General features: G+C 27.1%; 1 protein-coding gene across 1 annotated transcript; it reads left to right on the top strand.

Moving 5' to 3' along the window:
• The first annotated feature begins 270 nt into the window (after positions 1-270).
• Positions 271-24,065, top strand: LOC107166906 (uncharacterized). Its single transcript, XM_015515746.2, has 11 exons — positions 271-404; positions 14,122-14,189; positions 14,268-14,331; positions 14,420-14,530; positions 14,909-15,423; positions 16,824-17,000; positions 17,062-17,205; positions 18,730-18,993; positions 19,815-19,907; positions 20,837-21,035; positions 23,530-24,065. Exons 2-11 carry the CDS (start codon positions 14,136-14,138, stop codon positions 23,661-23,663), a joined length of 1,755 nt encoding a protein of 584 aa, XP_015371232.1. The 5' UTR covers positions 271-404; positions 14,122-14,135; the 3' UTR covers positions 23,664-24,065.
• The last annotated feature ends 212 nt before the right edge of the window (positions 24,066-24,277 follow it).

Raw genomic sequence — 24,277 nt, forward strand, 5'->3', positions numbered from 1 at the left:
ATTGTCCCTGCATACAAGAAAAGTATTAACGACATTTAAAAAAATGTTAATTATTGTTATAGTATATTGTTATTTGTTTAACTGGTTGTAAAGCCCACGCGATTATACCTACTGTACCTACCAATGACAGTGGATAAAAGGTTTAACAACTATTTGTTTTTCGCATATTATACAGAGAAATACTTGAAAAATGAAAGTCCTTACCACTCCACTAAAAACATCTCTTAAGAGATGGCTATATAAAAACAGATGATTGTGAATTGGATCCTACCAATTGTGAAGGTGAATGCAAAGAAGAACATTGTTTTCAACAATAATATTATAATTTTTGAGTTATATTTAAATTTATTAAACAGTGTTTGTGATTGTCAGAATCATTTGCTTCAAACAATTTCTGAAAAAAGGTAAGTAAGAAAAAAAAAATCAATCAAAAGTTTCTTTTAAACTTATCTCACGAAAAACAAGATATTTCAAAGAATTATTTGTTAACTAAATATTTTACGCGAATCATCATATTGTCACTTTGGGCTCAGGGTTTGAATATCACATTCATCAAATAATAATTTTGAGATGAATGCATTTTATAGAATATACAAAATATAGCTTTAGCTAAAAACATCGTGAATATTAGATGCAAATAACCGTATTAAAGAGATGATTTTTCTTACACAATTGAATAATAACCCTCTTTTATTATTAGTTGGCCATAGGCTCCTAAAAAGTACTATAAGTTGTTATCCATTTAAAGAATTTTTCACCCAAATGTTGGTGTTTAAGATAATAATCCAATTTTTATATTATATTAAGTACGTGCAGAAGGAAACATCTATTCTTATGATATTATAACACCTATATTTTTCACTAAAACTAATAGAATTTATAAACTTTTAAAGTATTTCCTTTACATAGCAAAATAAACTATTTAAATGTTTGAAATACTAAATAGTCTCTTCTTGATAACATTGGATATTTCTACATATATCACATATTCGAATAAATTATTAGACACGTAGGTACTAAGTACCTACCTACATTTTAAATTGCTTTCAATAACGTAAATTTTATTTATAATTTCATTAATACCTATTCTGCGAACAGTTTCGAAAATTATGTTATCATTATATTACGTATAATAATTATCCTGTAATTAATTTAAATAATTTTTCATTCTCTTCGTCAAATATATTAAATTCAAGTAATCTATTTTAAAATAAAATTCTTCTTTGAACTTGGCCGATTTATTTAAATTTTGAAAGCACTTTTAATTATACAATAACGAAGTATTTTATTTTATATGATCATCAAAAACACAAAAAAATTTCACTGTGCCTACGTAATATTATTAAATGCATAAATATTGTAATCATTGAATATTTTTTAAACAACCCCGAAATGGTTTGAATAAGGAATGTATAGACAGAATTAAAATAAAACAAGCTTATAATCTATCTAGTTTTGGATAAACAATCGTATAGTATTCTAAGAATTGGATTTTTAATTTTATTATCATTTTCACAAGTAATTTAATACAATGCAATCAATGTAAATTCTTAAAAACATGTAGGTAACTGCAACGCCGGCTAATAACCTTGTTGATGTCTTCAACAATTAATAGAAAAAAAAATTACTTTCAAGTAAAAATTAAATACAATTATAAAGACGTCAGATACAAACTGATGCTCCCCAACAATCTGTGTGAAATACTTGCACCAAACGAAGAGAGAACATCATCACTATTAGAATTCCTCAAAGATACAAAGATACCTGCAACCATCTGCATAAAATATAATAACATTAGCAAAACTTAGAATAACACACATATTGTAAACATATTTCTCTTAAAACTTATTGTATCAATATTTCACCTATTTACGATTTATTATTCTGAAAAAATTAAGTAAACGATAATATTATGTATTTTTAAACGCCAATAACCCTGGTAGTTGAGGCATATTTGTTAAAAAAAATAAAAATAAATATACATAATATTTTTTGTGGCGGGATGATTTTTAGCTTTGTTTTTATTTTTTATTTTTACTAGTCTATAATAGTAAAATATGAAATAAAATTATGGTTAGGTTAGATTATAGGTATACTTAATAATTTATTTAATTTAGATATTCTAAATATTGTTTATACATTTTTACGACCTAAATGAAGCAACAATATAATCATTTATTTTATTCCTTATTCCAAATTTAAACATTTGAATGGTTTGGCTAATTTCAAATAATCAGTTTTCTGTATTGATTGTATCTATACTATTTAAAAACCCATATGATTCAAACATATTCTAGGCATATAAACATAATTGCACCAACGAATACGGATAAATTTATTATTTAATGTTTATAAAATTATTTCAGTTATTATGAATTATGAATATATTAACATATTAATTGCATAATATAATATTATGTAGATATAGAAAGAAGAAACAATCCTTTTGTAGTCAAATTCAATTCATAATGTTTATATCACAACACATAATTAACCAAGTTTTAGGTACTTTCCTACATTATATACATTTTATACATTATATTATATATTTAACGCTGCATTTACAAATTTTATTTTGCTTTAAAATAAATAATAGTTATATTAAATTAAAGTTATATTTTTCTTTTATACTTTTATTTCATAAAACTAGACAATTTAATGTTCATATCCATTTTTTTTAAAGTAGATTTTAGTATTTTAGAGCTAAAAAAATACAAGCATATTTTCTAAATCCATAGACATTATTTTTTTATTCAACCTTGATTTAATTTTTAAATTACGAAGACTCGTTGTATAACTATGATGAATGTAAATAATAATAATAAAATAAGATTAAAATATAGCTCTGTATAAAAGTAATGTTATTATTTAATAAAAAATAATTTAGAAATGTCGTTAGTTATTAATTTTGTTCAATTGCACATATTAGGACACTAATGCTAAGTTGCATAAAAAAATAAAAATATTAATTTAATGGTTCATTAAAATTTAATGGATCAATCATGAGCCACTAAATCAGATATAAGTGCTCACTATTGGCCTATTAACTTTTTAATGATTGATTATGCAACCTGGCATAATTCAAAAACAATTAAATATTTTTAAATTAGGGAACCACTTTTAAAATAATTTTTTCTAAATATCCTTACAATGCCGTCGGTTATCAGTATAAATATTAAATAACTTTAGTTTGGCTGTACTTAATAGTATTTAATTGCATATAGTCTTTTCGCTAGTTTTTAAATAAAAATGTCATCATAAATATAGGTAGGTAATATAATATACCTTCCTCTCATTTCTCAATAAATAAATAGAGAATATGTGGGAAGACTTACCATAGAATATTTATTTGTTTTCATATTTATAATTATTTTTTCAGAACATATAATATAATGGTTTTTCTTACAGTCTACATCTATTGTAAGTGAAAATTCTTTTTAAGGGTTTGGTTTGTATCTTTACCTGAAGGATTCGATGTTTAGCTTTACTATTCATTCAAACACTATTCCCATATAAATCTTCTGATAAACTAACCAATTGTTGATAACCAGTTAAAAATATTATTTTTATTGTTTCTCAATAACTAATAATATACGATCATTAAACACCTTTATAAATAATTAATCTAAAAATAACCAAATCGTAAGACTTTTTCGGCGTGAATAATAAATTATAATTGTATAAATGATTCCTATTTTCACGAGAATAGGTTACTTAGTATCTACTAGTTTTAATGCATCGAACGAAAATAATAAACCATAATTTTATTTAAAATAAAACCACTCGTTACGTCAAAATATGAATATTTATTACATTGTTATGATAACTATACGTTTGATGCCTCGAAATTCGTTACGATTTTCGATAAAAAATCACACGCCTTCTAAAACGTTAAAATAATATTACATGCATGCAGTTAGGCGTTTGTGTATTCGACTTTTATAATGTTTTACTTTTACCGTCGTGAACAGATACGTTCTTGATTATTGGTTTTAATATTTTTTTCCACCATTGTTTTCTGCGTACGGAGCCTGCAGCGGAAACCCTGATATCGAGTGAGATATCATAATAAAATGTGTACGGTGCGTCGGTGCATGATGATATCATTATTTAATATTAGTATTATCGTTTACAACGACGGCCGACGATATAACACACAGATCGATGGGAGAAAATCGCTGAGTTTTTGACAACTTCCGTGGTAATAATAATGCTGCGCCCCTCAGCTGCACGCTAAGAATATTGCCGCTCACTTATCATCGAGTCGTGCGTAATAGTAGTAATAATATTTGTAGGTATAGTGTTGTAGTAGACTTTCCCCCTGACAAGAGGTCGGCGTAAAAGTTCGAAATGCCTTTCAAAGGAACGAGACATATCAGAAAAATAAGCCCGTCGAATTAATCGCCTCGAGACAGCTAGTCCGCGCCACCTCACGAACTGTGCCTTCGTCGTCCGATTTAATTCCGCGTTGCATTTAATATAGCCGAATCATCGATTGATCGGTTTTCCTATATTGGGTATACACGAGTGCTACTGCAAAAATACACACGATCGGATACGGAGGTAAATTACTTGTCGAGTGTGTCGTCCCGCATGTACTCGTATAATTGTATCCACAAGTCTTATTACCGCAAGACGTCTTCGACCTTGATGCGCGCGAGACCTAACTGTTGAAAACTCAGACTCATCGATCTTGTACGATCTTTGTAATAATAATAATGTGATTATAATAATAATTTATTATAATACGATTCAATTCGTAAGACGGTTTATATATAGCGCACTACAATAGTTATATTATTGGCCCGAACGGTTTCGCGTGTTTGCCGCGAGCAAACAATGTCGGCGAATTTTCCGAAAAACGCGTCGCTCATTGCTCATCTATTCGTATGCAAATCCGACGAAAACGGCCGGATCACGATGACCCGAAAATTAAACACTCCGAGCTGATGACAAATCAAAAAGGAGAAATATGACCATAATACGATGCACACACCGTACCTGCACACACCGCAGCCGCTATGTATATAATATAAAATATTATTATTATTATAACGCATACCTACACACTTACCTCATATGATATAAAGCTACTTGAGTGTGAAGTTCTTTACCGTCGTCAGCCGGCCGGAAATCAAAACGTTATGAAATACCATCATCGCGGCGTAATTGGTCCCAGCAGATCGTGATAATCCGAAGACGCTTTCACGGAACGGCGACCTTTGCCCAAGTGGGGGGAGGGGGTCAAGTGACTTATGTATTTTCACTTTTCCCTTTGCTTAACCTCCCCGCGTGATTCGAAACAAACGCGCTGCTATGTATTATACATGTACATTGTACATTCTGTACATTCTGTATATATATATATATATGACAGAATAGCAATGAGAAGCTTATTTTTATAATTTATTATGTAGGTATGTATTATACACACCGTATACTGCAGTTGTATTGTTTCTATGCGAGATTACATTTTAAATTTTAATAATATTTGCATAATAATAGACATGGATAATATCGTCTAGGTATTATTTAAATAATATGCAGAAATCAACGAAAAAAATTGTTGATGCACTATCGTTTAGTTACATTCTTCGATTAAACGTGATTGTACATTATAATATTTTACGTATAATTAAACCTATTTTTGTGTGCGTGTAGACAATAATTATTTTTAAAATCAATACATTTAACCAGTGTTCACCGATGACACGTTTTTTTTTTTTTTTTTTGATAATAAAATCAAAGTTCAAAGTAAAAACATTTATACAATACAATCGCATTGGTATATAAATATTGTAGGAAATGCTTTCATACACTTTTCTATTTTTTGTTTTTTAATCAATGGCTAGGATATCTTTTTTTTTAATCCGATCGTTAAGACATAAATGCAATATATCTATAATATTATACACGATTTTATTCACACGTAGACACGTAGTTGTACAAAGTAATCATTGTCGTAAGAGTTTTATCATTTTTGCGAACATTTCTTATTTTGAAAGTGATTTTGGGGTTTACCTTTTCTGCAGACTAGGACAAACGAATCAAATTTACGATCGGGTACATTAGCTATTAGTATGGTATATAGTAGAATTATTTATATACTCTTCCTGCAATGTAGTATAGTTATGAACGCACATCTTGCCAAGACATCTCATTAATTTACATAATATTTATTAAGCATATAATAATATAGCATCTCGTAATTGGGGGATTTCTTATTAGTACCGGTACAAATGTTTTCTTACGGGGGGACTGCCGGTATAATATTCTCACAACCGAAGAACGAAAAAAAAATTATGAAATCTGTTGTATTTTATTATTTAGATGGCCTACAAACAAAAATTTAATTTCGAGATCAAAGTTAATGTTGCAAATGTGATTTGTAAGTCGAATGGTTTTAAACATTATTCATAAAGGCATTTAAAAATAAGTTCTCATATCATTGCAAACGTAATTTTTTACTTATTACACAAAATAAATAGATAACGTTGCATTATAAACTATTACAGTATTACTAAACGTAAATAACATTACAAAAACAAACAAACTCATGTTTTGTATATACAATTATTAAAATCTGTTTTTAGAAAGAAATACTTTAAAAATGATTTACATATTTAATTTCATGCGCAATTTTTTACCTGATTTATGTTGTAAATAAGGTTTAAACTTTTTTAAAGTATTTTAAATACAATACACATAACTTTAATCTCATTAATACGAGTACAGAATAAGCTTAAAAGAATATTTCAACGCTATAATATATTAGTATGAAAACATAATCTAAAGCTAATAGTTAGGACGTTGATTTGAATATAAAAACATGAAAAATATCTTGAAGAAATAAGATATATTGTGCACTAATAAAATTGCAAAACTAAAAAAAAAACACTTGAAATTTGTTTTTATAAATAATGTTAAATAGATATAATTAAATAGGCAAACATTTATATTATTTAAATTTATGTAATTTAGCGCTATCACGATTGATACAAATCGCAAATAAAACTACCTCTCTGTATATTTTATGCATAATATATTATATCTGTATAGCTTGCAAATGATCAAAATGTTGTTTGTCAAAGTGTCAGACTGGTACGTACCTAGTTAAAAACATTAGTAAAATATAATCTGATGAAGCAAAATAAATATAATATGATTTTCATTTTTTTTTTTTTTTTTGTAGAGTGGTAATAACTTATACTTATTTTCTATCAAACTTTGTCTATTTTTGTGAAATAGAATATGAAAAAAATCATCAAAATAAAAATATGGAAAATAAAAGTTCATTCTGAAGTCTTTGATGTATGAAACCAATTTTGTACTTGGAAAGCAATGTTCGAAAAAAATACGATTTTCTTTTAAATCCATTCCTACCAGTACTAATAACAAATATAGAATTTTCTGTTATAAATAAATAAATATATAAAATATTTTTCAAAGTTTAAATTAAATGAGAGAATATATTATGTCAAAATTCAATATTTTGAACGTACACTACCAAATAAAAATTCTTCTATATTGAATGTATTTATTTTTTTACATGGAAGTACATTTATCTAGAATCGGTTTTTTTTATGATATGGAACTTTCAAATTAATTTTAACCCTAAAAAAATGAGACTCCCAAAATAAATTCTCATTAATAAAAATGATTCAAAGTACCTTGAACTTCGGAAGAAAAAAATATTATTGTGATTCATGGGTAAACAAAAAATATTTGCGCACTAATAACTATATGGTGGTTATTTAGACGTAGATAGATACTTACCGAAAATTTGAAAATGAAAATCGAATGAGATAAATGAATGTAAACATGTTCGGGCTTCTTAGTTTTTTTTATTGTTAACGATGAAAAAATCCGCTTAATCTTTATTACTACGTTTATTGTTCAGTGAGAATATGACACTTTGTTTTCTTCGTACCAATGGTTTATTACGATGATATTTGTAAAATTATCAACTACCAACAGTATTTATTATACGTAGCCACGTGGTGCCAGCGTAGGTATTGTTATTATTTATAAATCTCGACTGTCTTGCCCAGTTCCACGGTTTATTTGTAAAAATGAAAAAATATTACTCTAATTCACCAGAATTTTTTTATCATAGTATAAGGACTAAAGTACAATCGAAAAAACGATAAAAAAAATACATTAGGAAACGCTTTTGAGTTTTCTGACCACTCAGCTTATTTCTCAGTTTCTCACAACAAAAACGCTAAAAACATGCACGCGATAAAAACTAATTTATTCGGTCAAGATCAGCCCCGCGTTTATTTTTCGGTAAATACATAACGTATTAGGTAGGTACTCTGAGCCCGAATGGTATATAGTTTACATTTCATCACGTTACGATGCACATTCGGCATATATCTATACGTATTCCGCGTTGTGCAATAATGACAAACTGCAATGTATGTGTGAGCGTGCAGCGTGAACGCAGTTAAATAACGTGTTACACGTCTCATTGCTATTGTTGTTCGGAGAGTATTTCAAATATGAAAAACATCGGACAAAAATTCAAGAATATACAACATAAAAATAGGTTTATTAAATAACAATAAACTAGAGTATCTAGTAGGTAATTAAATGGATTTACACCGTCTACACAAGTGTGTCTCACGGTTTTTACCCCCTCTTTTCTTACTATGTTTGTTATAAATTAAGTTACGTGGTGGAATAATTTGAATGAAAAATAGCTAGGTACTATTGTAATATTTGTATATTACAAGTGTCTTGTTTAATTATAAATTATAGTAATTCTACGAAAATTCATGTGATATAACGAGTAAATTATATCACATCTATATGCATTACGATTACACATTTATACCCACATAAATTATTTCAACTGTAGTAGATGTACGTGTTATTACTTATTATTACTATTATAATTATTGTTATACACAATGCACGTGTGAATGGTAAATATGTATCACGTAAAATGTATAAGTATCATTATAAGTTCATCAAACATGACGAATGTTATACTGTGAGTAGACGAAATAACTTATATCAATTATGTGACTTCCTCAAATTGTTATAAGACTACGACAAAATGTAAGCTCTGAAAAGACATACACTTAGCTCTGAATATAATAAAAATTTTAAAACTTTAAATAACACCAATGTGTTTCATGATTTTTTTACTATGATTCCAATAATATGATTTTATGACATTAATTTTGTATTTAGATTCGCTAATGTTTTATTTATTCTGGACTCTGTTGGATTATTTTATGATTATTTATGAGTAAAATTATCTTTTGAAAATATAAATTCTTCAAGAATTAAAGTAGGTATAATTATTGTCATTATGTGTCTTGGAATAAAGTTTTTTAACCTTGAATCAGTAGGTATAGTGTTACATAGATAAACATTAGAGAATATACGGTATATTTTAATAAATATAATATTGTATTGCATGTATTAATTTAAATAAATTATATTTAAGTATTTTACATATTTTTTGTAATATAACTTATTATAATATCTATTTTTAAAAATGTACCTTGGAGTATAAATAGATACAGCATATAAGATCTTTTCGAAAATGTTTCATATATTTTGTATCTATAGAGGTAATAGTTTATATATCATGTATTTACCTAACTTGTAAATTTGTGATATTATTTTTTCAAACATCTTTTCTGATTACGACTTATATCATTACTATAGCAACTACTTACAAATGCACGAGTACTATATTTTAGGTTTTTTTTTTTTTTTTTTATGCTGGCTTATGAAAGATTAACAAAGGTTTTCTTCAAAATGTATTTGTTAAATAATTAAATATTAGATATGGCAGCACTGTTGAGTGCTTTCCTATACATGATAATCTTTTAACTATTATTAACTACAAATTCACTTATTATTCCAATTATATTATATAAATTATAAATCATTTTAATAATTACAGTATAAAAATACGCAAACGTACAAACTAATAGAACCTAATTTTAAATGATTTTTAATATAATCATTGTATTGTCAACTATTACGCAATATTTATTTATAAACCTACTTGGGTATATATTATAATCTATTATATATTTTTGTGATAGTCAATATCCGCTGTTTTCATGGATCTTACGAAATATAAATATATATATGACCCAACTTACTGTCATCTCATTTTTTAAAAAATCAAAAAATTAGATTATATTGCAAAAAAATCTTTTGAACAACTAAAGAAAATAAATAGGAGTTTAAAAATTATTATGAATGAAATTATATATAATATCATTGAATACTATTAATGTCTAATAATGTTCAATATTTTATTTTGCGAACGAGATTTCTATATTATTTAATTTCAAAATATATAATACATTTAAAGTATAGGTAACTATACTTCCTGATTGTTCATCGAATTATGTTTTGTTAGTAACATCGTTAAGGTGTACAAATATAATATGACGTAAAGTAAATTAATTAATTAATAATATTAAGGATACAATAATAAAGCAATTATAAAAAAAAAACATATCAATAAATTTAAGTATAGATCATTATCATATACATATTATTTAGTATTTACATTTTGCTTAAAAAGGAACCTACGCATTTATTTCTCGACGTACAAATTTCGATTAATCGTGTTCGTATTTACTATTTTGTATTGATACACTAAACATAATACAATGTATATATACACACACACACAGAGTGTAACAGATCTTTTGGCTAATGCTATAAATGTTTTTCTATTCAATATTTTTAAGTTGTTTTTTTTTTTTTTTTGTAATGATTTCTAGAGCTCTGCGCTATAATTTTTATATGTTATAATTTATTTATTTTTTTTTTACAGCTAAAATGAGATTATTAAATTTTGTATAATATTATTTTCTTATTACCTAAGATAGTTGCTTTATAAATAAATATTTAAAAATAGTTTTGACGTTTAAAACTTTTAATTTGGTTACGTCATTGATTTTTTACAATTTTAAATGTTGGTTAAAATTCAAATTTATTTCTCGCTAATCAGTGTTTTATTATCATTAAAAGGCAGGTAATAAATAATAAATACATATATTTCATCATTATTTGATATGACCACGTGATGCATACCACCACCATTAGTCAAATAGACCTGTTACACCCTATTTGTGTAACAGAAAGACTTGACCAAAAAAAATAAAATTATGCTAATTAAACTTATGACAAAAATTATTAGTATTATATGATAAGTAAATAATTTAAGAAATATAATTATGTCAACAAATTCTCAAAAATCATATTTTATATTTATAAAAATTATAACGTTCCAAATTAATTTATCCAAAAAAATATTGAACTTTAAAAAATTCTAAAAAATAAACTACTTGACTTAGATAAATCATTTTACCATCAAAATTATTCTTATAGTCAGATTCATAAAACGGCTATTTTTAATTTATCCAAACATTTTTTTTATAAAATTTGAATTTTTTTTATTTTCAGAACCAAAAAATAAAAATAAAAAATGTATTATACATGTACCGATAGGGTCACTTATTAATGAACAGAAATAAATAAAATATAAATTATTAAAAAATATTAATTGAACAAAAGTTATTCCTAAAGTCAGTTATATCTATCTATATATCTACTTACACCTTGTATAATGCATATATATTTATTTAAAATAAACAAAATTGAAAAGTTATATACTATTATTATAATCTACATATTATATAATAATTTATACAATGTTATTGAAAATATGTTTTAAAACGAATATCAACATAGCCATACAAGTAAAATAAACTTATTTTGCACACATCTATCACGTTTCTCAAATAAAAAAAAAGTTCTATGAAAATGAAATGGGCTCTTAGGGGTTTTTTTTTTTGATCCTGATAGCATGCAGAGGTCGAAAAGGTTTGTTTTTTTTTTATCGGCATAACTGCATTCGTATAATTTACATTGATATCTCCCGAGAGAGAAACACCAAGCCACAATGTATACATAGGTATTACGTAATAATATGAGCCTAGTAGTAATAAAATTAAGTTGAAATGCTAATGAATGACCTAACGATGGAGAAAGAGCGCCATCAATAACGGTGGTTATATTCGTATTACAATGATAATCCCAAACAAAAAGAACATTCCTCATCTTAGAAAAAAAAAATAACGATGTAATGAGTGTCCTTCTGATAATGATCCGCAATCACGAGCAAAGATTTTTAACATTCCTTTCTATGTTCATTTCAGTTTTATACTAAAAACCGTCGTGAAATAATAAAATAATAATAATCTCCTTAGGATGTATAAGTTTGTAATTCTATAGGTACAATTTTGGGATAGTATAACGACGTTTAATAATTATTGATTTAATCAAATTAAATTAAATATTTTACTCAAAACTTGGTTTTTCATCGTACAAAACAATAATTTATTTAGTTATTTTATATATAAACAAAATGAGAATTATGTTTTTTTTTTTTTTATAATAAATATTTCATAATTAAATATAAGATATTTTTTAATAAATATTTTGAATTATTTACGTAGTTATATAAAACTATACAAATCAAAATTTCTTTTGTTTTAGTATTTTAAGATAATAAAAACAAATAAAGATTAATAAAATTAATATTTTTAATAATTAGTTGATGTAGAAAATTAATAATTATTATAATCAAAAAAGATTTTGCTTCGAATACATTTTAAGCTGCTTATTAAATATTTAAAAAATATGACTAATATATAAATGAAATATAGCTTATAGGTATCATGAGTCTAATAAATTTAAAAAAAAAGTATTGGATTTCAAATTTAATCACTTCTTTTAAATACGTTTTTATACACCAGACTTTCATAAACATAAAAATAAAACTGTACATACGGTAGTAAATAGACTTGTTATCTAAGTTTTAATTTATCCGTCAACCTTAATAAATATGAAAATCTTTTCTAACGAATGGCAATGCTTTAATATCGACTATAGCAAACAGTATATGACAAAAAGTTGTATTAAATAAAACAACAAAATATAACTTATTTTAAGTAGTATGACGTATTAGTTACGTAGTATTCAATAAAAAACAAATAACATGGAACAATAAATTTGGTAAAGTTTTGTTCATATTTAAAAAAAAATTATTTTATACTTAATGATTCTTGAATTAAAACTTTTAAGATTGACTAAAAATATTTTTAAACATGACTTGGGAACAGGAAAAAAAATGTTATTCTATTTTAAACGTCTAAAAATAGTATATTATTCTAAACAGATTTAATTAATAACAAATTATATTGCTCAAATCTCTAATAAAATTAATCTTATAACTTGTAATATTATAATACCTATTTTAATTTTGTAATTGAAGGCGAAAATCCCGACTAAATTGAGGACAAATATACCTACACAATATAATATCAATATATTATCAAAATGTAGAAGTTATTATTTTTAATAAAAACTTATATCATATTGTAAAAAAAAAATGGGCAAAAAAATTTAATTTTATACCTGATAAAAATATTTTTCCAATTTTACTACTAGACAGTTCTATTTGGATGGTTGATAAACAATAGTTGAGTTTAAATCGACACAATTTTTCCTGTATAGATGTATTCAACAAATTATTATAAATACCTACCTACTTACACTTTCTTTGTAAGATGTGAAAAATATCAAATACCTTAGAAACTTTTGTACATATCTATAATTAACGACGCAGAATCTCGCACAGTGGTATTTATGGTAAATATTCATGAAAGTATTATTCCTTAAGTGCCCACAATACACTGGCTCCCACGGGCTCGTATCTTATTTTCTTTCCTCCAAATTCCAATTTGTTTTCTAACAATAATCTTTTTATTATTGTTACAATATTATAATAGGATATTATTGGCGTTAGTCTGGTTTTAATATTTTTTCATTTAAAAAAAGTATTGAACCTCATATTTTGTTAGGTTATTAATCTTTGAAAAAAGAATGCTTAAAAAATAAAACCAAGTGAAAGGAGTACAGATAATCCATCAAATTTGAATAAAAACGTCGGTAACTCAAGTTCCCACTCTAACTACCTGAAAATTCAATTTATTTATTATTAGAAACTGTCTCTACATATTATACGCAATATGCATAAGAACCATTAATTCATACATATATGTATACTTATAGATCGATCTCTCACGATGACCCGTCATTGGGCGACGAGCTTGTTAATCATCATACATATATACAATGCAGTAAGAGAAACCGAATGACACCACTTTAAATAATAATAGCCAACATTATAACTATAATATAACTTTATTGTCTTGCAGGCATTGGGCGTGGAGTACGATCGAGCTCTATTCGTCAAATCCGATGACTTAAGAAAAGCAAGAGGTAAACAAAGTGGAAAGTGCAAAAAGCCTTCGGCGATCAGCATACTGTCTATTACTAATATATTTTATTTGACTTGTTCACATTTCAGAGATACACACGAAAGTAGCCCAAATAGCTCCAAATTCTATGGATCAGACGGTAGACCATATACTCACGTGGTTACAAACAAGATATCAAAATCAACAGTTCCATCGTTTGGGTAATATCATACAATTAGTTATTGAAATACTACAAAGAATGAAATTGACTATTGTAGTGTTATCTAGACATTATATACGTAAATCACGTGCAGAATTAAATGGCAATAAATTTTCCATCTGAATTATTATTCTCTAACTCTGTTCTTTGAATACTTTACATGCTCTGATTGAATTTTAGATTAAAATTCTTAACTCTTTAAGAATAAGGTATCGTTAGATTTACATTATTCTAATATAGTTAAATTATACATCGATCTATTTGTATTTTTTTACTTAGAGATATTATTATATCCAACACCCAATATTTAATATATGATTTGTATTATACTGGTACTAAATTTAATTGTCTCTTCGATGATAAATTACGTTTTTTTTAGCTCGCCAGGACAACATCGAACAACGTCCACGCCCGTTTGAGGCCTCTCCTGCTCAAGCGGACTATCGGGGATATCTACCACCACAACCCCCACCACAACCGGAATTTATCATCCCGACGACCTCGTCACAGTATCAGCCCACCACCACCACATCCGCAATCATAAACCCCTACTTCGAACAGACTTCCGAACCTAGTCAGACGGTACCACCCTCGTCACCATCATCGGAGAACACTTCGCCACAAGCTTTAGCACCGATTGCGGGGTTCGAACCACTAACATCGTCGTCACCAGACGTCTCATCACAGACACCTGGTTTTGCTGACGAGCCAACCAGTTTCCAAGTCACTAATCCATCACCGAGTCCCGAATTGGATAACCCAGAAACCCTCCAAAACACTAATGACATCGTACACCCACCACACATACACGAGATGAACGTGCAGTGTTCAAAAGACATGATGACCATCAACGTCGAATTCAACAAACCTTACGATGGTGTCATTTACTCTAAGGTTAGTTTAATCAATTATTATTGTTCAATGTGAGCTCGTAAAAATCACCAATAACCGATTAAATTACCTTCAGAAAACTTGGAATTCCTCAAGATTTACACGATTTTAAATCCCTCGATATCAAAAGCTTCCACCTTTTTTGCTAGCCAGTTTTCGGAAATATTAGACATTAATATTGTCACATATTTTATATTTATAGAATATACGATTAATATATATATATATATTGCTTTATCACTTAAATAATAAGGTTTCGATTACCACTGATATAGTGGTGTATTTTCAAGAGTTGTCCATGACGTATCTGTGAATCTCTAGGCCTTCGAATCTATTTATTTCATAATAAGTAAAAGCTATTGTATTTTTTTCTCATTTAGATTTTTACTTTAAAAACTAAAAACAGTATAACTTATTAATATTTGTAATTATTATATAGATAATCTATTCGTTTACAGGTTATGTATTGCAGATTGTTAATAATTACTATTTATTTTATTTTTTATATACAAATTGTAAACCATCCTCAAATAAAAAAAATCATCGAACCCCGCCACTGCAGGTCACTGCACTAGCATAATAATTATTGTTATTTAATATATTTGGATCGGACCGACTTACATCTGGTGTATCATCTGACGTGCAAAAATTCCCAGCATATCCATCTACTACTGTTATATATATATACACAATATATATACATTATACAGGGTGATCCATTTAAGTGGATACATTAATTATCTTGAAAAGTTTTTTTTTTCACTTTTAGGTTTATGTTTTTTTTTTTTTTAAACCGTATAATATTTTAATTCTTTTTATTGACGAAACCACTATCAACTTTTAATTTTTAAATGGTAATATATAATTAAAATATCATAAATAATTAATAAAATCATTTTTTCATGAATTTACGTGTTAACATTTTTATTTTTCGATATTGGAATTATCACTAGATCTTGGTCTTTACAATTATTGGAAAAATAGTGAGAGCTACTAATACTTTAAGGAGTTGTATGTCAGAAATCAATCAACGAAAAATAAAAATGTTTACACGTAAATTCATAAAAAAAAATGGTTTTTTGATATTTTAATTTTATGTTAAGATTTGAAAATCAAAAGTTGATAGTAGTTTCACCAATAAATATGAGGGTGAAAAAAATTAAAATATTTTTTAACCACGACCACGTGATCTTGTGGAGTGATTCTTAACCTAAAAATTAAAAAAAAAAGTAAATACTTTTTGATATAATTAGTGTACCCACTCACTTAAATAGATCACATTGTGCACTACACATACACACACATTTATATACACATTATACATATCATTTGATTAAAATACCGAGAGCTTTAATATTCGAATCTCTTGTCGATAAACACATAATTATTGTTGTTCCATATAGGGGTTCTACAATACACCGGAGTGCAGATATGTTAACCCGAATTCCGGTCAGACAAAGTATTCATTCAAAGTGATGTTGAACTCTTGCGGGACGCATTTCGTCGATGAATTCTCTTCAGGCAAACAGGCATATTTGGAAAACGTATTGGTCGTGCAAAACGAACCGGGGATACAAGAAGTATGTTTTAGTTGATATTATGTTTTTCGTAATACACTGAGAATCATAACAATTCGTTTAGGTCTGGGACGTCATACGTACTGTCAGATGTCTGTGGGAAGGTAATTTGAACAAAGCTCTGTCTATCGCGTTGAATATCGGTATGTTAAACCAGGAAGTTGTGACGTTCAGCGGAGATACGGCGACTGCTCGACTCGATATCCAAGTAATGACGACGATATTTTTGTTCTAATCGGATTTTTTGATAGCAAATATAATATTTGCTCAGTAAAACCCAAATAATGCATAATTTTTGCTGAACTTCATATTCTTAAATAAATAAAGCGAGTTCCATATGATGATTATAAACTCACAAAACAAGCTGGTGTAAAGGAAAATGTTGATGATAGTAAATAACCAGATCAATATCTTGAAGTGATATTATGTTTATATTAACTTAAACACTCAGTTTATTAATTCTCTTTTATTTAGTATTTTTTTTTTTTTAAATAAAATATAATATACACAGGAAAAATCATTTATAAAATTATGTAATTAACCTTTGATTAAAAATAATAATATACTTTAATGGACCGACGTGTACATAATTATATGTCAACCCACCGTTTGTAAATTAATATCATCTTAAATTTTAGTAATTAATTCAAACTTTACTGTGGTATCTTTCATTATTATTTCAAAAATTACTTGTTTCGATTATAAACTTAACTCCTACACGTGTTCATAAACTAACGGTTATTATATAATCAATAATATAGTTTTATAGCGCGAGACTGCCAAGACTTAATTATAAATAGTAGGTATTACCCATTTAAAAATGTATGTTTAATTTTTTTGTGAAAGTGTTATATGTTGAAAATTATAATACATTTACAATACAGTTTTCCGATAGGTTCTTATATTATGTATGATTTAACGGAATACAAACTATTGGTAACTAATCGTAAATAGTATTGATATAGAAAGTATCGTCTAAAAAGAATTTAAAAAAAAAAGCAGAGATACTTGAAAAAAAAAATAAATTCTAAAATAATGTGCTTGTACCTACTTAAAAAATAAAAATAAAAATAGTTTATAATTTTGTTTATACTAAAGTTATGTAATCTTTTTCTTAAATTGTTGACATATTAAGTGTAGTACAACTATACCTATTACTTTAATGAAAAAAAAATACGGAATAGTTTAAAATATTTTTTGAACGTTTAGTTAGTTAACTACCTTAATAACGTTGATTTTACTTAACAGAATAATATAATATATTATGATATGCTCAATGGCATATAAAAGAGGGGCCTAGTGGGCTGCAGCCTCTTCTTCCTCAGGAATAACAGTTATTATTTATTTTTACGTTGATAACATTGCCCTGCCCCTAACTATCATACAACCACATCGACGACTCACTATCGAATATATAGTAGCTTTAAGATGTACATCACTTGCTAGTAGCTGTACGTTAAAGCCCATACCAAAAATGATTTCTATGTAAGTCAATGAATATGCTGTACAACAAAAGATGAAAACGGTCACCGTGAAATACTGTTACTATTCATTATGATTATTAAGCTATTTTATTATTATTATTTTATATATTTTTAAGGTTTTGATTTAAACGTATTAAGTAGGTACCTATAGATAATATAATTCCAGAATTTTTGATTTCTCTAAGTATATTTTTTTCTGAATGCTCTCAGACATTACTTTTTATACCAATACCTATTTATGATTACAGACCGGCAAAGGACCGTTCGCTCCGATCGCTAGCGGTCTAGTAAAAATCGGCGAGACCATGACGTTAGTCGTAACGGTGGACGGCGACCCCGGATTCAACATTTTAGTGAGGGAGTGCGTGGCCCGTGACAATAATCCCGAATCGGGAAATCAATTGCAACTGACAGACGCCCAAGGATGCGTGGCGAAACCCAAGCTTTTCGGCAGCTTCCAAACAACGACGAACCCTGCTACTGGTTCGTTGATAGCCTACGCGTACTTCCAAGTACGTACCTATATACCTAGTATAGTGAGCTAGTGCCTAAGCGTTAATTTTATTGTCAAATGTTAAGACATTTAATATTTATGTATTCCTCGAAAATCTAAAGAAATGGGAATGAACAATACAACTGTAAAATCTTTCAGACGTTATTGATATTTTATAGTAAATTAAAATCGGCGATTGAAGCCTTTGATGAATATAAAATGATAATTTAAAACTGCTTTAATCGGTAGAGTTGCACTGATGTACTGATTATAATGATTATATTATACAGTGTGTAACTTATTCATAAATAATACATAGTTTATATTATCATAAAATAAAATTATCCATAAAAAATAAAGTTTTTCATATATTTGAAACTCCATTTTATCGATCCGTTGGTAATCATTATTTAATCACGCATACAAAAACCTAGCATAATATACATAATATATACGTTAGTTAATTGTATTGTTATTATTTTATTTTTATTTTTTATGCTACACTCATGACGTATAATATTCATTTTATTAGTTTCTGTTTTGGTATTTATGCTCATGTTAATAATTTTTGCTTTTTGAGAAAAATAGTTTTTAATTATGTTATACACCATTAGATAAGGTACTTAGCATATAAATGCACTATTTTATATTTAAACCAATGCATATTATATTTTAAATACTACTCAAGAGGATCAATCTTAATATAATAATTCTTTAATTTTGGTCCCAACCGTCACTCTGCCATTGCATCGTCACCGATGATATGTATATTGATATCGATAACTTGTACCTAAATATGATTTATATATTTCTTATACTATTATTGTTATTACTTTATAGGCGTTCAAATTTCCGGACGTCATGGACCTGTTGATCGAGTGCAACGTCGAACTGTGTAAAGCCAACTGTCAGCCGTGTTCAGAAACGAATCAAGTACGTATATTACAATATAAAATGGAAATATAAATTACAATGACGATAATTTCGATAAACTCCAACGATAAATATTATAATACTTACTTGTCGATTTCGTTGAAGTAGCGAAAGTATAGCCTGTCAAATTATAATAATACAAGTGATAACATTGATCATTTAGCTCAATATATTAGTAGCAATTTGCTTAATGAGCAGCTGAAGTGTGGGTAATCGACGATTAAAATTACTTTTAAAACTGTTATGACATTTTTACGCACTCAGTATGATATAGAATGTGTTGTAAGAAGGTGCATCTAATTCTGAATATTAAATTGCATGGTATTATTTATCACACAACAACCATCAGAAATATCCGGAGAAAATTAATCCAACGAAACTAGAACCACTGGATAATCATTCACCTGCCGTAATACGTATACATTATAATTAAATATTATGCGGTGCGATATGCAATTGCATAGTGTTATAAGCTGTAATTTATATAATTATTACTTATAAACTGGCTGTGCAGATGTCCACTCGACTTTTTCCAGTTGTTTCGGTGGTTCCACGATTCCTCGGAGGATTAAAAAATATTCGAAACCGACAGCGTGTAAAAGGTGGAATGTATCAATCAAGGCGTCGTTATTTTATCCATTACATAATAATAATTACCGAGAATCGAGATATAATGCCGGATTTGTTTTGTTTTTTTTTCTTCACCAATTTCTCCGTTCTCTCCGGGAATAGGTATTTTTTTTTTTTTGTATATTTTTTTGCAGTCGGTTAAATAATTTTCCTACGCACAATACCTATTTTATAAACAACATTGCGCGGCTGCAGTAAGCCGCACGACCGGCTGGATGGCGGGGCTTTCACTCGTGGATGTCACAGGTCACGATCACGCGCATATAGTAATAATAATAATAATAATAATTGTTCCGCAGAAAATCGATCCTGGTCGTAAAAGACGAGACGTGCTCAATTTTGCGACGAACAATACGATCAATACGTCCGACGACAGTGCGGATTCTATGATGTTGGTCGGCCGTGTACATGTTTATTCGCCCGACGACTTGCTGGCCGACAATTTCAATCAGACTACCGCCACCGATGTGCTAGATCCGCTTCAAGCGTTCTCGATGGGTAATAATAAAACGAACGACGATGATGTTAATGATAATAATAATAATAATGGATAATATAAAAAAAAAAAAACATAATACCACAATGATAATATTGGTCACCTAGGTAATATATAATAATATTAGGTAGGTACTCTGTCATTAAATGCCCAAATTAAAACTTTAGGTCGTCATTAATCATTATTCATTCCACATCGAAATCGTATTTATTCGTAGCATGGTAGTTTATGCGTTTTTCATATCATAATATTAAGATGTGCACATTGTACGAATCCAGATAAAAATGATCGACGACTATTCCGAGCAGAGATAGTTACAACGAAATTAAACAGTTGTGATATTATTTTGATTAAAACAATTACCCATGTGTTATTTTTATAACATTGCAGCATTTTAAATTGTTTTGGTATAGGTACCTACATCATAGTAGCGTATACATCTTTTTGATGATATGTTTCATCAATCAACATTTAGAGTTAAGAAAAATATGAATGAGCTTTTATACAATATATGACATTAAAAAGGTACTTATATGTAAATTCAAAAAGTCTAAGACGTTTAATTAATATTATGTTGTATAAAAGCAGCTTCTAAAATTTGTATAAACAATTAAAAATGTAATACCTAGTACTTTTAAATTTTGTTTTTAAATTAAACCATTTTGACACCTAAACAAATATTACCTATATATTTTTTTTATTAAACTTAAATAACATCAACAACACAAGTTATTAGCTATTTGGTTATTTGGCATGGTAGGTACATCATAAATAGGTATGCATATTATTTATAGTCATATATCTTACTAATAATGGGAAAAAGAAAAAAGGATACATTCCAAACATATATTTATAATGATGTAAACGTATCTAATTACTATTACGGCGGTTGATAAAATCACCGGGAAAATAAATAATTAAACTTTAGCGTCATCGCCATCGTTCAGCACTTTCAAGGTGGATAACGTTTGTTACTACTGCAAGGAAGTGTTATACTGTGTTCAAAGTTGAAAGTGGTATCTATAATTTATAAATAATTTATCGCATTGTGTAATTAATTAGATATTCACCGCCAATCCAATCATTAATTTAAGAGATGAAAACAATTTTTACTGATCATTGGAAAACTTATATTATTTATCTAGTTTTTATTATTATTATTATTATTAATAAAAAACAAATATATTTAAAATTTGTATTCAATTGATACAATAAGTAACTTTTAGAATATTATGTACAAGACATGTAGTTGTGATAGAAGGATGCATTCAGTGACACTGCTTCAATATTAATTCATTATTTTTTAATTAATTAATTAGTTTTTTTTTTTGGGCTGATTATATAAGTAAATCAATTGACCAGTTATGTTTTAGGTGTTAAGGAGAATTTTTGGGAATGGTGGCAGATGAAAGATTAGAAATTAGAGGGTTAGGGTGATTGTAAGTGTGCGTGGAATACCTTTAGTTAAGACGTGAAACTACATTCACGCATAAATTAATTTTTAAAGATAAAAAATTTCTATAATAATATATTTTTTTACCATTATTGTATTCTTAAAAATATATTATTTGATGATCCGTAGTATTTAGGTAATAAATAACCATCGTACTTCCATTTTCAAGTAGATGTAGGTATAGTATTCTATATTTCTATACATAAAGTCAATATTAACTTTCACTTAAAAATATAATTAAAACACAAAATAATATGTTACACGAATCTGTAAAAAAGATAACAACTTATATTAAAATGAATTTTTATTTATGACATAACATAGAAACGTATAATTTGTTTTTTTTTCTCTAACTCGCGTCAAATTAATGTAAGTAGGTATTATCATTAAAATAAATGAATTATGTATACTTTTAATTTTGACGTGTAAGTATATACAATATGCATAATATACACCTATAGATACATCCTATAAGGGTTATGCCATATAATATAATTAAAATTATAATATTAAATAGATACACTCATAACGCGTATAATACGATAATATAAGAAAGTTACTTTTTATTTTCTACTGAAGCATCGTATCTTCTTTGAAATATATTTTCAACTCTGTGTAAAATACCCACCATGTATTTTTGACGTAACAGACCTTTTTTCTTTATCAATATTCAATTTACTATTTAATATAAATGGGCTTAACATAAGCTTGAAATAATAATATTATAAAAATCTAACTAGGCCAAGGTTAACTTTTTTTTTTGAACGATAATATTTAATAACAATAATTTGTATTATAAAAATTATATAAATAATTTTAATTTTACAAATAGTTGACATATTCGTTAATTTTATCTCTTCATATTATAACACAATATTTTAGTACCTAGTTTCATATCACACTATAGGTAGGTAGCGATTTAACACAACATTAGCTTATATAAATATACGCTCACAACTGTGCATCGTAGAGTACGATATATTATGAAATCTAAAATATTTTTGTGTAAAATAAATTCATTCTCAATTGTCATCTGTTTACAGGAGACAGAACTTTGTGCATCTCATCAAAAAAGTTTTATATGACGTATTCGTTTATGGTCGCAGTCACATTAATATCGAGTGCAATGAGCATGGTCCTGTGGATACGATTACAACGTAAAATCTATAAAGATTAAATAGTGACTAAATATAGAAAATGTGTTTAAATGATTTCTTTTTTCAAGATTGAATTTTATCATATTTATTTCAATTTATCACTTGAAAAATAAGCGTGAAGGCCTGGATAGAAAACATTTTTCAATTGCTTTATATTAGTGATGATCAATCATTTAAAATGGTTATTGTAAACGCATATCATGTTATTTTTTATACGTGTATAATGTATTTATATATATTATACACGGGATATTTACTATTTTTTTACAATTTTTTATTTTTATTTTTTTTACATTTTCAACATTTTCAACATTAAATATTAATTTAGAACTTTTATGTATTTGTAAATTATATGACATTATAATAATATTAACTAAACTATATTGTACTTAGCATTTAATTTCTAATTTTTAATTACGATATAAACTATATAGATATTATGAAGTGTACATAATATGAACAATTATTGTATGTGTAATGTGTATGTATTTTATAAGCAAAATAAACTCACATTTAAAATTATACAATTTATTGTTATACCGTCTAATTTTAGGTAGGTATTCAGTTTTATTAAATGTTTTTTATTAACTGTTTTAAGTACAATAATATTTGTGCATGATGAAATATAGGTTGT

The sequence above is a fragment of the Diuraphis noxia genome, unplaced genomic scaffold (genome assembly GCF_037042655.1).
Source record: "Diuraphis noxia isolate RWA-SAM2 unplaced genomic scaffold, SU_Dnox_SAM2 contig0004, whole genome shotgun sequence".
NCBI lineage: Eukaryota > Metazoa > Arthropoda > Insecta > Hemiptera > Aphididae > Diuraphis > Diuraphis noxia.

Bases quoted from the DNA above. Each gene is read 5' to 3' on its own strand.
- LOC107166906 (XM_015515746.2), top strand. From the start codon at position 14,136: ATGACCCGTCATTGGGCGACGAGCTTGTTAATCATCATACATATATAC. The intron at 14,190-14,267 runs GTAAGAGAAACC...ATTGTCTTGCAG, and splicing joins TCATACATATATACAATGCA to GCATTGGGCGTGGAGTACGA. The intron at 17,206-18,729 runs GTAATGACGACG...TTATGATTACAG, and splicing joins CTGCTCGACTCGATATCCAA to ACCGGCAAAGGACCGTTCGC.